General features: G+C 50.4%; 6 protein-coding genes across 6 annotated transcripts; 3 read left to right on the top strand and 3 right to left on the bottom strand.

Moving 5' to 3' along the window:
- Nucleotides 1-500: 500 nt before the first annotated feature.
- On the top strand, nt 501-3,408 carry Asppvi_010741 (uncharacterized protein; the record flags this gene model as incomplete). The annotated part of the gene is made up of 4 exons (XM_043306579.1): nt 501-973; nt 1,043-1,251; nt 1,327-1,602; nt 1,676-3,408. 4 exons carry the CDS (start codon nt 501-503, stop codon nt 3,406-3,408), a joined length of 2,691 nt encoding a protein of 896 aa, XP_043162514.1.
- Nucleotides 3,409-4,275: 867 nt separating this feature from the next.
- Nucleotides 4,276-5,327, top strand: Asppvi_010740 (uncharacterized protein; the record flags this gene model as incomplete). The annotated part of the gene is made up of 2 exons (XM_043306578.1): nt 4,276-5,171; nt 5,225-5,327. 2 exons carry the CDS (start codon nt 4,276-4,278, stop codon nt 5,325-5,327), a joined length of 999 nt encoding a protein of 332 aa, XP_043162513.1.
- A 553-nt stretch (nt 5,328-5,880) lies between these two features.
- Nucleotides 5,881-6,136, bottom strand: Asppvi_010739 (uncharacterized protein; the record flags this gene model as incomplete). Its single annotated transcript, XM_043306577.1, has 2 exons — nt 5,881-5,961; nt 6,020-6,136. The coding sequence occupies 2 exons, from the start codon at nt 6,134-6,136 to the stop codon at nt 5,881-5,883; spliced, it is 198 nt and encodes a 65-aa protein (XP_043162512.1).
- Nucleotides 6,137-9,116: 2,980 nt separating this feature from the next.
- Nucleotides 9,117-9,624, bottom strand: Asppvi_010738 (uncharacterized protein; the record flags this gene model as incomplete). The annotated part of the gene is made up of 2 exons (XM_043306576.1): nt 9,117-9,447; nt 9,554-9,624. The coding sequence occupies 2 exons, from the start codon at nt 9,622-9,624 to the stop codon at nt 9,117-9,119; spliced, it is 402 nt and encodes a 133-aa protein (XP_043162511.1).
- A 290-nt stretch (nt 9,625-9,914) lies between these two features.
- Asppvi_010737 (uncharacterized protein) lies at nt 9,915-11,388 on the bottom strand (the record flags this gene model as incomplete). Its single annotated transcript, XM_043306575.1, has 2 exons — nt 9,915-11,223; nt 11,273-11,388. 2 exons carry the CDS (start codon nt 11,386-11,388, stop codon nt 9,915-9,917), a joined length of 1,425 nt encoding a protein of 474 aa, XP_043162510.1.
- Nucleotides 11,389-12,245: 857 nt separating this feature from the next.
- Nucleotides 12,246-12,851, top strand: Asppvi_010736 (uncharacterized protein; the record flags this gene model as incomplete). The annotated part of the gene is made up of 1 exon (XM_043306574.1): nt 12,246-12,851. One exon carries the CDS (start codon nt 12,246-12,248, stop codon nt 12,849-12,851), a length of 606 nt encoding a protein of 201 aa, XP_043162509.1.
- Between the last annotated feature and the right edge of the window lie 1,061 nt (nt 12,852-13,912).

The raw sequence follows: 13,912 nt of genomic DNA, 5'->3' as shown, positions 1-13,912 counted from the left end.
GCTCTCCGAGATTATCTAACTCCCCAGATGGCGCTACTGCTGCGCCATCCAGGAATTTTTGGACTGGTCAGTGCCAAGGCATGCAGTGATGTTACTTCGGCGGTGCTGGCGTAAAGAACAGCCTTCAGCTGCTCTGTTACCAACAAGAAAACACCAGCACCATTGGCTGATGACGAGAAGTGGTGACCACCGGATCGATTGCAGTAGTTAACAAGCTGAGCCCATGGGGGTTGTATGGTAAGACAAGGTCTAGCTACCAGGTTAAAACAGGTAAGAAATCGTACTTTTCCAGGATCAAGATCCTGCGAGCAGCCGCTCTAAAGTGCAACGAAAGCGAATGCTACCTAACTCGGTAATAAAATGGAGATGGAGCCATCTTATGCTCCTTCAGATGTAACTTATAAGACCGTCTAGCCAAGCTCCTAAACAGCAACACAACACCAGGTGTCTCTCATAGTCGAACTTCATCACCTGCAGCTACAGTGGCCACAAGGCTCACAATGAAGGTTCTCTTATGTCTCGCAGCTTTGCTGTTGTTGGCGGCAGCCATACCTCCCCCCAACTCAACTGAAAACCCCTTGGGAGGCCGCCAGATCACAGATCCAAATGTTCTGGCGGAGCTTCAAGCCCGACACGAGCACATACTCGCCATGTTGAAGGACGGCGAAAGAGTTTCTGTGCCTGTCGATGAACTCACCAACTATATGCAGGGCTCATTACGGAGGCGCGTACTTCCGTTTGTCGTCCCTGCCATCCTTGGTCTAGAAATCGCCTTCGAAGCTGGCCGCGCCGGCACAGACATCATAGGAGGCCTATTTGCAAACCTGTTGAGCGTCTTTACGAAAGATGAGTACAATATTTGGACAAGCACCGACCACTGTCGCACGTATTTCCAGACACATAGCGGCAGCGAGGGACTCTTCCAAACCTGGGCGCGTGATTCCCAGAATCCCGACACCAATGACAACATGTAGTAAGTGGACTAAGCCTATTCACAGATGCTTCCATACCATACTGAGCACTAAATTTACGCTCACTTTAGCATAGCTTGGATTAACCCACAGACCACCGCACCGCCCATCTACTACTTCGAAAACGACTTTCTTGGCAAATACAGTGTCCAGTTTACTGCAACAGATCAGGTTGCCTGGAGCGGCATTAATGATACTGAAAAGTGCCCCTTTGAGGGTATATGCAACCCTCAGTACATCTTCTACCACAATGGATATAGCATCATCCTCAATACATGGCGTAAGTGGATGTCTCCCGTGGCTCAGACTTCATGTCTGCTATAGATGGTCCGCCCAAATCTCTGATGTACTGCAGAGTCTCAGGGATATATTAGCGCGTGCCAGTATTCACATGGCGGGGACTGCAGAGGCCTGTGTTCCTCCGGTGTAAGGGACCAGTTCTCGCAGAACGGTGTCGTCTGGGGCGGCAACTGTGCCCTTCCCTGCAAGACGGACGGCGGCGATGGCTACACAGTCCAACCCGATCCACCAAAACCACCAAAACCAAGTGCCAAAGTGATGGTGGTAGGAGATTCGATCTCGCATGGGATGGAGGCCGACTGGACCTGGCGCTGGCGTATCTTTGCCTGGTGTGAGTGCCTGTCTGCCGGCCTTAGCCAAGGCTATTGTGTGTGGGACGCTAATAGCTGATCCGGCATTTCTAGTACAGGATAATCTGGGCTACGATGTCAGTTTCGTCGGGCCTTGGTTTGGCACACATGGGCCGGGTCTGCCCCAAGCCGCCCTGCCGCAGCCACCCCTTTTCCCGGGAGAAACTGCTCCGGAAATTAAAGAAGTGACCGGTCTCTACGCTGACGGGGTGCCGGGCTTCTTCGGCGGTTCCCATCATGCTTCGTGGTGGGGCCGGCAGGTGGCGCAGTCGAAGGATACCATCAAAGCCTGGGTCAAGGAGCACCAGCCAGATTATCTCTTTGTCCTTCTCGGGTTCAATGACCTGGGTTGGTTTGTGAGCGGCCCTGAAGATCTTGTCGGCAACATGGGGGCACTAGTGGAGAACGCGCGCGAGGGCAAGCCAGACGTTAAGATCCTTTTGGGCAACGTGGTGCACCGCTCATTCATCAAAGGCCGCCAGGACCTTGTCGACAAGACGAACACGTACAACAAGCTGCTGCGCGACAGGTACCCAAGCTGGTTCCGATACGAGTCTCCCATCGCCTACGTCGACGTCAACGCTAACTATAACTGCCGCCCTGAGGGTTGTCCTGACGGCTACGATGGACTGCATCCTAATTCGATGGGCGAGTACCATATCGCGCAGGCTTTTGCCCGCAGCCTTAAGGCCGACTTTGGATTTCAAGGTCCGGACTTCGTGGTTCCGGCCAACCCGGAGCCGAGGGTCGTCAGCACGCCAACCGGTGTGCAAACTTTCTCATTCCCAGAGGGCTTGCAGACGGTTTGGAATAGGGTTCCAACCGCCCGAGGCTATGACATACGCTCTCGAGTCCAGGGGATGACGAGTTGGTGGTCTGAGGGCCAGGTCTTCCCTGACACTATTGCCAGCTGGAGCACATGGCTGCTAGACGGGCAGACGTGGGAGTTCCAGGTCCGCACCCGAGGTGACAACGGCGATGTGTCCGGCTGGTCGGAGATCACTAAGGCTACGACTCACCTGCAGACGTCTCCGGGGCCCCCAAACATCGTGGCAGTGCCGTCGGGGGCCGACGGCATCCAGCTTTCCTGGGGACCCGTTACGGGGTACAGTGTCAACCGGTACGGAGTGATCGTGTGGGACAGGGACACTGAGGGGGCTTTCATCGAGATACACGCCGCATCGGGGACGAGTCTGTTTGTCGGTGGGTTGAAACCCGGGCACCGCTACGCAACTTGGGTGGCTACCTACGTCAATCTGAAGAGCAGCGTGACAGGGCAGCCCTACGCTGCGGGAGGCTTGCCGGCGGCGGGTCTCGAGGTCATCGTCGGCGCAGGAGCGCCCGCGCCGCCCACGAACCTGGCCGTTACCAACGTTGACCCCACCACCGTCCAACTCCGCTGGACCGCCTCGGCCGGCGCCTCGGGATACGCGGTCTATGTCCGGAGCGTGCGGGACAACAAGTTCAACCCGGGCGCCAAGACAACTGCGACGACGTACGGTGTGGCTTTCCTATTCCCTGGGACGTGGAACTACGAGTTCTGCGTCTCGGCGTTTAATGGGAACCTCGAGACCGCGCACACTGCGTGCGTGATCCCGCCTGTTTATCCCGGGTACTCAAAGAGAGACGAGGTCCAGGTCTCCGGTAACAGCAGCGTCGTCACAAACACCAGCCCGGTATACAACTCTACATACAATTCTACGACTATGATCGAGGACAAGCGGCTTCCGATGCTATTAAATCTCCTCGCCCAGAGTGGTGGGAACAGCAGCATTCCTCTCCTCTAAATGTGCTTGCTCAAGCTGGCCCGCATTCGGGCGCCACGAAAATAGCCACAAGGATGACCGACATGCCTTTGGGACTGCCGATACGTAATACTAGAATTCTTTAAAGTACCTCATAATAAAGCCACGATCATGCCTCATGCTGCATAAGGAACAAGCATATTGCCTCGGCGGCCCGCTTCAAAGTGTCGTGTTAAGAGCCACATTCCTCTAAATTGCGACTCAGAGAATATCACAGAGGCGAGGGCCTATAGAAACAATCAAAAGATTGTCACGTTAATGAGGGAGGATGCACGCGTTTACGATGTCTAGTACTACTTCACAATTGTCGTAGGTGGGAAACATCAAACAGGGCCGTATGTCGAAGTGTGAGAGCTGCTCGTGTTATCCGAAGCCCTGCCCGTAATGCTCGAATGCGTGTTTGGTGTTCGAAGCCTGGTTTGGCATGTAGATAAAATTTCCATATCACCAAGGAACAGACGCCGCTTAAGGTTGGCGTAAATATAGGTTGTAAATTCACAGATCCTGTAATCTTGGCTTGGATCAGCTGAAGAATCAAATTATCATCTCAAAAACGGAGAGCATAACTCCCTAGGTAGCAGATAATGCTAGTGCTAGTCATGATTATTGCAAAGCTACAGTTCCCATAGGGTAACGACCCATTCCATTGGTCTTTGTCAATCCCAAAAAACTTCTTTCATAGACCCGGTGTTAGGTAAGCAGGTGCCTAGATCTGCCTGATCAGCCCCTCCTCCTATTGGATCGTTGAAAACAAGCTTCCAGTCTTCCAGTCCCACATTGAATAATGGAAGCCCTCTTTTAACCTTCATTTTCCATCAGTGAGTCCTCCATCATTCAATTCAAGACACAATGGCACGAACGAAGCAAGTGGCGTTTGGATGGCGATATAACCACAAGCCGCAAGTCTTCCGCGACCATCGTGGAAACAGCTATACTGTGGTCGGAGGAACGCCGAGCTCGTGCTCCAACCCATCGACCATCATCAAATTGAGCATTCACCTGTATACTCTATCCAAGTTAAACGAGACCCCGGAAGAAATTGGGTCCAAATTGCTCGGTAGCCACGGTATTGCAAACAGTGGAAATCTACACAATTACTGGCCCCGTGTAGACGTGTACTCCCCACTGGGAAGCATTGAAGAGTGCATGGAGCACCACCGCGCTGAGAAGATCTACCGAAGAAAAGCCCTGGAGGAAATGCACAGGAAGGAAAGGGCATCGGCTGATAATGAGGAGGATGCCGAGGAAGCCGTGCGGAAGTTACGCGGGAAACAACCCCTGCCGCATATCGTCCCGACCTGGGCATGCACAGAGAGGTTCTGGAAGCAGCATTCTTACGGACATGATTGGCGATACCGCAGTTTTGTCCTAGTTGTACCTGAGGACTGTCGATGCTGGGATGATGTCGAGGAAAGGGGGCTGTGGGTAGTATGCTTTGACCAGGATGTCACGCCAGCGATGGAGACGCATATGTGGGATTGTGTGCGGGAGGAGGATTTGGAAATCGACAATGGAGAGGGATGGGTCGAGGTTGAGAGAGTCGAGTATGGGCCTCCTGTTCTCATTGAACGTGTTTCCGTTTGCAGGGAGGACCAGGGGCCTGGTGAAAGAGACAATTCGACCATTACTGGTACTTTGTACGACATGTGGAGTCAGATCATTCGAGTGCTGAATGATTGTACATATCGGCAGCCCATGTGCTATGGTTGCGCAGAGGATGCTCCCCACGAGTGTGAGCTCGACAGGTGAGTATCCCCGTTTGCAGAGGATGGCGTCTCAGGGTGACTGATGTGTTCAGGGACGACCACTTCTTTGATGAAGACGCTCAATGTGTGGCCTGTCGACGGGCGTCCGAATATCGGCGCAGGAGCAAGAGGTTAGCACATAAGCGTAAAGTGTAGGAGATCAGTCAATAGATACGGATCATAATCAGAAGGTTTCGACGCGGAGATATCCACATACACAGTGCAGTTATATTGCTCAGCCTATGGGAAACCAGAGAGGTTACAGGCACGGCGATAGCAAATGGCATAAATGAAGTCAAGGAGTTCCACCGATCTACGAACCAACGACTGAAACTCAGTACGGGGACCTCGAGCTAGTCTGAGACTCCCAGCTCGACAAAAATCATGGCCAGAAAGTGGCTGCCCGCTGGACAGGCCTAGGGTGTTGATCCATATTAGTCCAGGTGGCCAGACCGGCATGGATTGGGACTCAGCTTACTTAGTTTAAAATTCACCGTTGAATGACAAGCTGCAGCCTTTACAGGATTGTAGGCTATAGGCAGTGAATGTAAGCTGATCGGCCTATTGCTCTAGTGAATGCCCTACCTCACCGGGCCAGAACTATGAATTCCCTCCTTACCAACTCTACAACCATCCCTTCCGAAACGATCATCAAGATGGAAAATAACCACAATAGATTGAATCCATCAAATATATTTCTGATACTATTTCAAGCTTGTCCAGCCATGAAGAGCTTGTGTCCATGCGCATCCTTGAACCCTCGGTGGACGCTGAGGAAATCGGCAAGAGTCTGGACAGCTCTGGAATTCAGTAAGCTGCGCTATTTTATTGTTCTAGTCTCAGCTCACCTTCGAGGACGAACTCGACACAGTGACAAACACATTGTGGCTTCGAATGATGCCCATCAAAGATGGGTCTTCGCGACTATGTTCCGAGCCCTCCGACGTTACGATCGAAGCTGGCATTCCGATGGTAAAACGCTCAGGACAGTATGTTTTTCTTCGTGCCCAGTGGTCTGGATTTCTTTATCCGTTTTGAACTAAGGGACAGGATTCGCCGCCAATGCGATATTACCAAGAGAAGAGTGCCGATGCCCAATGAATAAGCACTGTATCAGTATAGACAGGGGAAAATCACGGATGTCGCCCAAGGAGGGCAATATACTCGGGTCTATCTGTGCGATAGCCCGTGGGCACAAAACACCCAAGCACCTAAGCAGTGGCATGGTGCCCCACTCCCAACCATTCGAAAAGCCATTGGGGGACTTGGAAGCCCTAGGATATGGCGTATTCCTCAGGACATGGTGATGAAGCTTACTATTGGTCAAGGACATGCGAACATCGGCGAGCCCTCAATTGATGCGATGGTTCGACACTGAAACACAACCGTTTACGCTCTGCCTCAGACTGGATTCCAGTCCACATGTACTTCTAATGGTCGAATTCCTTCTTAGATTTACAACGCCTTTATACTGAGTGTTATACGAACCATTCCTGCGTCCGCCGCGATATCCAGCCTTGGGTTGCTCAGCACACTGGCGACAAGCATAATCAGAGGCGGTGGGCAACAGTGAAGAGCAAGTTCCGCAGCTAGACCAAGGAGGCGACAATGCACTTGCTCAACGCACGAAATATGCCCTCGTCGGTGATAGTGCATGCGTGGTTCTATGTTGTACTCGAGGCAGTCAGTTCGGTCCAGGGCTGCCAGTACATATCGACGTTATAAATTGTGAAATAAGGCAGTCAAGCTCCAGAAAGATCAAAAGGGCCCGAAGACAATGTGCCTTATACGGGACAACTATCACGGCGTTGTCTCTAATCTACGGGATCCCGAAGCCAAGCGCAAATACAAAGCTGATCAACTAAGCATGAAGGCTGCGAGAACACAGCTAGCGCACATTTTCCCATTTTCTCTAGGAAGGTATCTCGCAAGGCAAGTCGAAATAAAGGATCCAGCCCATCCATGCCACTGTTGCCAGCGATAACCCCTCTACTGAGCCAATGCTTCCGTTTAATTGAGGTGGTATTGTAAAAGAGCAGAGGGCAGATCCGGCTAATACCCAACAACTCTACATGCTCCGGAAGAGGAGCTTCAAAATCGTTTCCTGCGCATGTGGTGATTGCGATAAGGTCGGCTACGAAGTAAGCTACCTTCAACCAAATTGCACATGGATGTGCAATGCATGCCACCAGCATGCAAAAGCCTGGGGGACATCCAAGGCACATGTTCATCACTCACAAGTCCACTGTGCTTGTAATGGTTGCCCCATCACAGGCAAAGACCGGCTGAAGCATGTCCGTAAAGAGGATGGACGCAAAATCTGCTCTAGGTACTATAACCTTCTGAAGGAGGGTAATCAGCAGCATGAGCACCCAGCTGTAGAGCCGCCCAGAACGCTGCGGGTACCAGATGACAGAGTCTGTGCCTGCACTGCTTGCCCTCGACACGGCCACGGCCACCAAGAAGATGGCTCATACATATGAACTACATGTAATTTCTGGATCCAAAACCACGAGGGTGAAAGCCATTGGCACTCTGACGGGGCAAAACCAAAAGATACCTAGGGTATGCTAATGCCCTGGCTGCCCAAAGAAGGGCGCCAGGGTAGCCTGGATGAGATGGCCGGATGGAGACTATGCCTCTCGAACATGCTATAAACGTCGGACAACCCAGACAACTGGGAAATCTCAAGAGAAAACTGTCTCTCTTATCCACCTCTCAGCCCGTGAATGGCTGATGTCAAACTTCAAATCACGGCTCCAGAAGAGCGGGGGTCGCGCAAGTCCATGCGGACATCTGCCAACGCTCAATCGCAGGAATGTCTGCAGAAGAATCAGGGTTAAAGCACAATATTTGCGGCATCGAGGAAGGAACCCAATCAGATGATATTGTGATTGCTAATCCAGATCCACCAGCTGCTCTACAGTACTCGTGCGAGCGCCGCCTAGAAAAAGATGCGCTAGATAAGGGGGCAATCAGCGTTAATGGGCATGACAGGTCTCGAGAAGTTTGGAAGATGGTTTTGCTCGTGAAGGTTACTTCTACCAATGTATTTAGGCGACGTGATTCAAGGATATCAACATTGAAGAAATAATCTACAAACCCACCGTCATCGTGCCTAACAATTGGTAGCTCCTAAGGTACGGTACCTTACGGGGATTGTAAGAAGCTTGATTTCTTTCTTTTATGTACTCTGCTATCTCAGAGGTAAATATCGTGGTACCAATCATAATGGTATTCGATATCGCTACAGTGCATGCTACCATATAGGGGGCGGGAATGGTAAAATGTAAACAAGTTCAGACTGGCTGCAGGAGTCGTACGGATAAATCCAATCCAGTCAGGTTGAGCGTGATTTCCGCCTCTGCAGGTGTGTGTTGACGTTGCCGAATATCCTATCTAGCTTTCCCCCTTATATCACTTGGCTTTAGAAGCCCATAATATTATACTGGGATGTATATGCATTGTACTGATGATGTCCATGGAAGTTCAAACCATCTTCCGACATTCGGAGAGTTTGATATCCATATCCAATCCATAGACGAAGGGTAACTGCAAAGGAAATCATTGAGCCTATGTCTCTATTGTTTGTCACTTAGTAAATTCCACAGAAATTATGGCTCTGATCTCAAGCCTGTGCCTATTTGACAAATTTCGCTCGTAGACCGTCTAAAGCAATCTGCGCCAGTTTCGCAATGGTCTCAGCAGCTGCGATATCAAAGACCACAATATCCAACCCAAGGCTGGTTTTACACCGGTTGCTGATCTCAATTTTTCCCAGTGAGTCAATTTCCAACGCCTGATAGGGATTCAGTGCTATCCAGGTCCTCTTCTGCATGCAGCAACAGGGAGTTAATCTTCCCAGAAATTTGTCCTCATCAGTAAAGGGAGGATGTCGGCCTCTTCAAGGATAGCAGGGTTGGCAGCAACGGAGGGGAGAAATTCTCAAAGGCTGGATTTTGTTCCTCGAGCATCCTGGTCAGTATTTGCGGCCGGCAGGTTGGAATGCCTACTGAGTGGGATATCTCTTGACAAGAAATGATCGTTTGCAGCCACCACGGACTGTTCTGTATACTCAAGTCCAATGGCAAAGTGGTTCCGGTCAGTTATCCCGACGTCCGGAATCCGGGTTGGAGGTGTGACAGTAACTACTGCTTGGATGACTTCAAGGATATCTCGCTCCTTGAGCCAGCGTACACCCGCATTGCGGTAACTCTTACCAGTATCGGCGTTCTTACTAACATGTTCCATGTTCCAGTAACGTTGGGAGCCGTCACTTTGATCCAGTCAGTATACGACATAGCTGATATAGGACGATCCTGCCTGCCAGATATGTATTTAATATCGTTCCACGCTCCTCGTTTGTATCAGTGTACGCTTACCTTAAGGACCATTGATAGCTGGATCGCGCTTGCAAGTGGGGATGGGCATGCCGCAACAGCTTTGTGAGCATTGTTGATGTTGGTCACACTGCCAGAGATTGCCGTAGCTTTGCAGCTAAGGTCTTCCACTTCCGCAGCTGATGATCATGCTCATTCCCTCCAGCTAGGACTTTGATGCCATTTGTACTTTCAGCTCGAATATCTTCTGGGTTGGGGATGTCCCGCCGTCAAATCCGCGTCAGCCAATAACTCGAATTGAGCGCGTCACGTTAAGGTGTAATAAGCATCACTTTGGGGATTCCAGTACTGCCTTGGTCATGCGGAATGCTTCGATTCCTGGTTATTTCCTTTAGATTTTGTCCTAGGCACTGTTATACATTCGTTTCAACATCGCATCCCAGCACTCCCAAGCTGAGGTGTCGCCCAAACTCAAAGGCAACAGAAGTAACCTTTCCAACGATGCGACTCTAATCGGATCCCAAGTCTCACTGGGAATTATCTCATTTCGTAAATCCACCGCATACTGGTAGTTGTATTTCGCGCAATCCAAATCCCCTTCAGCTTCCTCGGCCCTAGCGAGTAGGAAACGCGCCACCGAGCCGTCAAGGTTTAGTTGCTGGGATTCAAGCCGTCTGCGTGGTCCTAGTAAAACGATGCGCTGGCATAGAAGCCGCCCAACCGATATCAGGTCTTGCGTTTTTCCTTCATGCCAGAGGTAGTTAAGGGCAGTGAGCCACAAACAAGAGGTCTCCGGGCTGTACATTCCCAAGCTCGTGTCGAACCAAGTAAGTATCGATTGAATTTGATATATGCTTTTTCCTTCGTATATGCTGTAAAATCCACATTGAGGGACTCTCGGAAAGCTGGCCTGATGGTAGGAGTAATAGGCCCTATAATCATCCCCGGCCTTTTGACCCCACAGATGGCGGCAGTAGGTGTTGAATGCAGAGTAATATTGACCGATTTCGTCTAGGCGGAGCTGCTCGAGACACTCAAACATCCCCCTGCGAGGGTCGTTCTCCGGCAGAAGGATCCTCGCCAAGGCCAAAAGATTGTCTCTCATGGACTTCTGGAACTCATATTTCCCGGCACGATGAAGCATGAATAAGATAGCGAGGATATCATGGAACTGACGATGATGGGTATTGTTGACAATCTCTCCGTAGGAGGATCTTGCAGTCTGTAGTAGTGCTTGGGCGCTGGGCTCGTCCCTCACTTTGAATTTCTTCAGAGCGTCGAAGATAAGATTATGTTGCCTACTAAGCTTTTTGAGTTCAAGTTGTAGCGTCGGACTTCGTCCGTATAGCCCTCGGTGATCTGGTGCCCAGATACCGCGGGCAAACGAATCTTCGAAATGGATTCTCGCGTTGAACAGAAGTAGCTGGAAATTCCTAAACTCGTAGGGCTGCATGAGCCTGTCAAAATCAAACGGCAGGTCGATAAACACCACTTCTCTTCGACCTGGAGGATCAGTATCGCCATCAAAATGTCCAATCCTCTTACAGAGGGTCTCGATATCGGGGTTCTCGAAAAGTACGTGGCCCACGAAAAACAAGCGAGACCACGTTCCTTTTCTTTCGGCGAGCTTGGCCCTGATATATATCTTCTCCTCCAGGGATAGTTTTTTGAATATCTTTAATTTGTCCAACCGAGTTTTCCACTGATACGCTCTGCTGAAACATTAATATTCTACGGAGTTAATAGGTCTCGAATACCTACGTGAGTTTGATCTGGTACTCGGGTGGCTGGCCCTCAAAGTACGCCTTGATCTCCTCCAGTGTCCATTTCTCAATCCGGTAGAAGTAACTGTAGACAAAATAGCTTTTATCTGGCATCGTGATGGTCTGAGGGGCTAGGACGTGTACGAGATTAGGGCAACTTTGCTGGATTATCCTAAGGAGGTGACAGAATCGTGCTGAGATTTTCTCCAATTTGGCGCCGACGAAATTCGAGGTATATGTATTTGAATGCAACTTCTCCAATAACCTTTTCAGCTGGAGAGGAGGAGCGTACAGGCCGCAGAATGAGGGCACGGCAACCAATACTTCAACGGCATTAGGTCTCACTCGACGACTGTCCTGAGCTCTAGCTTTGGTTGGAATCAGGCTGGAGTCTTGACACAAAGGAAACAGCCCTAGGCGAATCTGATCTGGCTAATCCGCCTTGTTTGMCCTGCTGACGTGCACATGCATACATCTCTCCATTGACTGGATGACGTTGGTCTCCAACGTCTGATGGGTGCTGCGATTCCCATTGGCCGCGACCACCAAAGTGCAGCTTCCTGCAACTTTTGTTCGCTTATTTGGCGCTTTACCTGATCAAGGACTACTTTTTGCGTGGGGTAGACGCCAGCTCCCGCCGTATTGGTGGAGGGTCTTCGTGACAATCAGAAGGCTTTCAGTACCAGTCTCGTTTAGTAAAAGAGCTGCGCAATGGGCAAGGTTCAAAATTGATCATTGCTTGTGATAAGAAGTGGCGATGTGTATAAATAGGCCACCATCAACTGTCTTTGAAACCTGTTGGCAGACTCCAACCTGGTCAAACTGGCATTCTACTCAAACGCCTTTTTGCGCCCTTGGTTTGACCTTCCTTCTCTCTCTCTCTCTCTCAGAGGACCCAAGCACTCTGTGTTTGGAATATTTTCTAGTGTACTTCTCACCTCAAACCACGCGCCTCGCAACCAGCGGTCTTCATGGTTGCAGTATTCGCGAGTGGCGGTGGCGCGGCAGTCGCTGTACCCCTTATGGGACAAGCCGCGAGTGTCCAACTTGCGGTCGCGACCACTGCATCCGAAGCTGCTTTCTCTGCTGCTGTCGCTGCCCATGCGGCTGGTGCCGCTACCGCTGCGGAGATGACCCTCGGTGCCGCTGTTGCTGCTGAAAGTGTTGCGACTGCTGCGGCAGGGGTCGCGGCTACCAACATCTGGAACCCCGCTGGATGGATTCTCGGTGGCGTTCTTATTGGAGCCAGTCAATCCGCAACGGGACAGGCGGTGGCCGTGACCTGGGGCTGCTATAAGCCTATCTTCGGCGAAACTGATTCCGACGACAAAACGACCAAGCCGATTTCCTTTGCAGAGCTCACGGCGCATCCTCAGGTTCGGAGCGTGTTCGTCGCTACGAGTTCTGCGTCTGCCGGCCTTCCTGACGTCGAGGTGGAAAACCATGCCGGCGAACACTTCTTACTACGCGGGGTTGCTTTACCGTGGGGTTCAGCTGCGTACCATGCCGACCGAATCTATGAACATAGCGACATTTCCATGTCGGCAGCCAAGGGTGGATCGATTCATGATCTCTAGATGAATCCACTCTCCCCTGAATGTCTTGCCAGATCAAAATGCCGGAGGCCAACGTTGAGCCATAGGGTACGCCGGCAACTTCTGATTGACAAGGGACGAATTTGCGAGACAGACCACTGGAACGGGGAGAGAATTTGACACGAGGTTATCGTACTGTATCTTATGCAAGCAATAGTGTGGTAAGCTCCGCAATACTTTAGGGTCCGAACGATGTCATTCTTGCAGTTCTGTGCAATGAGTAAGGTAACGCTTTAGGAGAAAGAAGTAGATTCTGTGTATCCAATCGGTTCATAAATCATATAGATTGCCGCGTTGCAGTCGACGGTTCCTGCGCCCGAGGTCATGACTTTATCTCTGCTTGGCATGAAGGACAATTTGCTGCTACGTATCTTACTCCTCCTGATGTTCCAACTCTAACTACAGGAAAAGTTGGAATGACTGGAATGGTAATAATCGGACCATAAGAAGAGCGATGCCGGCACGACTCCAGAGCTTATCTGTCAGCTTCTTCATATTGCCTAGTTGTCTCAAGCTGATTATTGGACAATTTTATGTACTCCATTCGCATATGTACGGAATTTAACGCAGTACTATATAAATTTTCCGTTTTATACACTAGGAAAGTTACAGCCGTCCCCATTTAATGCAATTTGTTCAAATGATATATTTCAACTAAGTTCTTGGCTGCGGGACTAGCAGACAACCATAATGTGTTTGCAGGTCAGACTGATTTCGAGAAGCACTGTAACTTGAAACAATCAAATCTAAATTTAGTCCGTACGGGAAGACCTCGTTATAGCGAGATCTATATGGGGGCAAAGGCCAAACTAACCAGACTCGTTGTAACGAGGGATCTCGTTATTTATATGGAAAATTCATTCAGACAAGGAAAAATCTCGTATTATGAGGCTCTCGTTATATCAAGGCTCGTTATAGCGAGGTTTTACTGGTACTAGAACAACCCCTTGTCATCGCAGTATAAGTCAGTGTTATATTACCCCACTCCATGGAATCTCAAGACAATTGTGACTGAGAATCTAGAGTAAATCATGCAAACAGAA

This window comes from Aspergillus pseudoviridinutans, assembly GCF_018340605.1.
Source record: "Aspergillus pseudoviridinutans IFM 55266 DNA, scaffold_8, whole genome shotgun sequence".
Lineage (NCBI taxonomy): Eukaryota > Fungi > Ascomycota > Eurotiomycetes > Eurotiales > Aspergillaceae > Aspergillus > Aspergillus pseudoviridinutans.
This window is presented reverse-complemented; position numbering and strand designations above follow the sequence as displayed.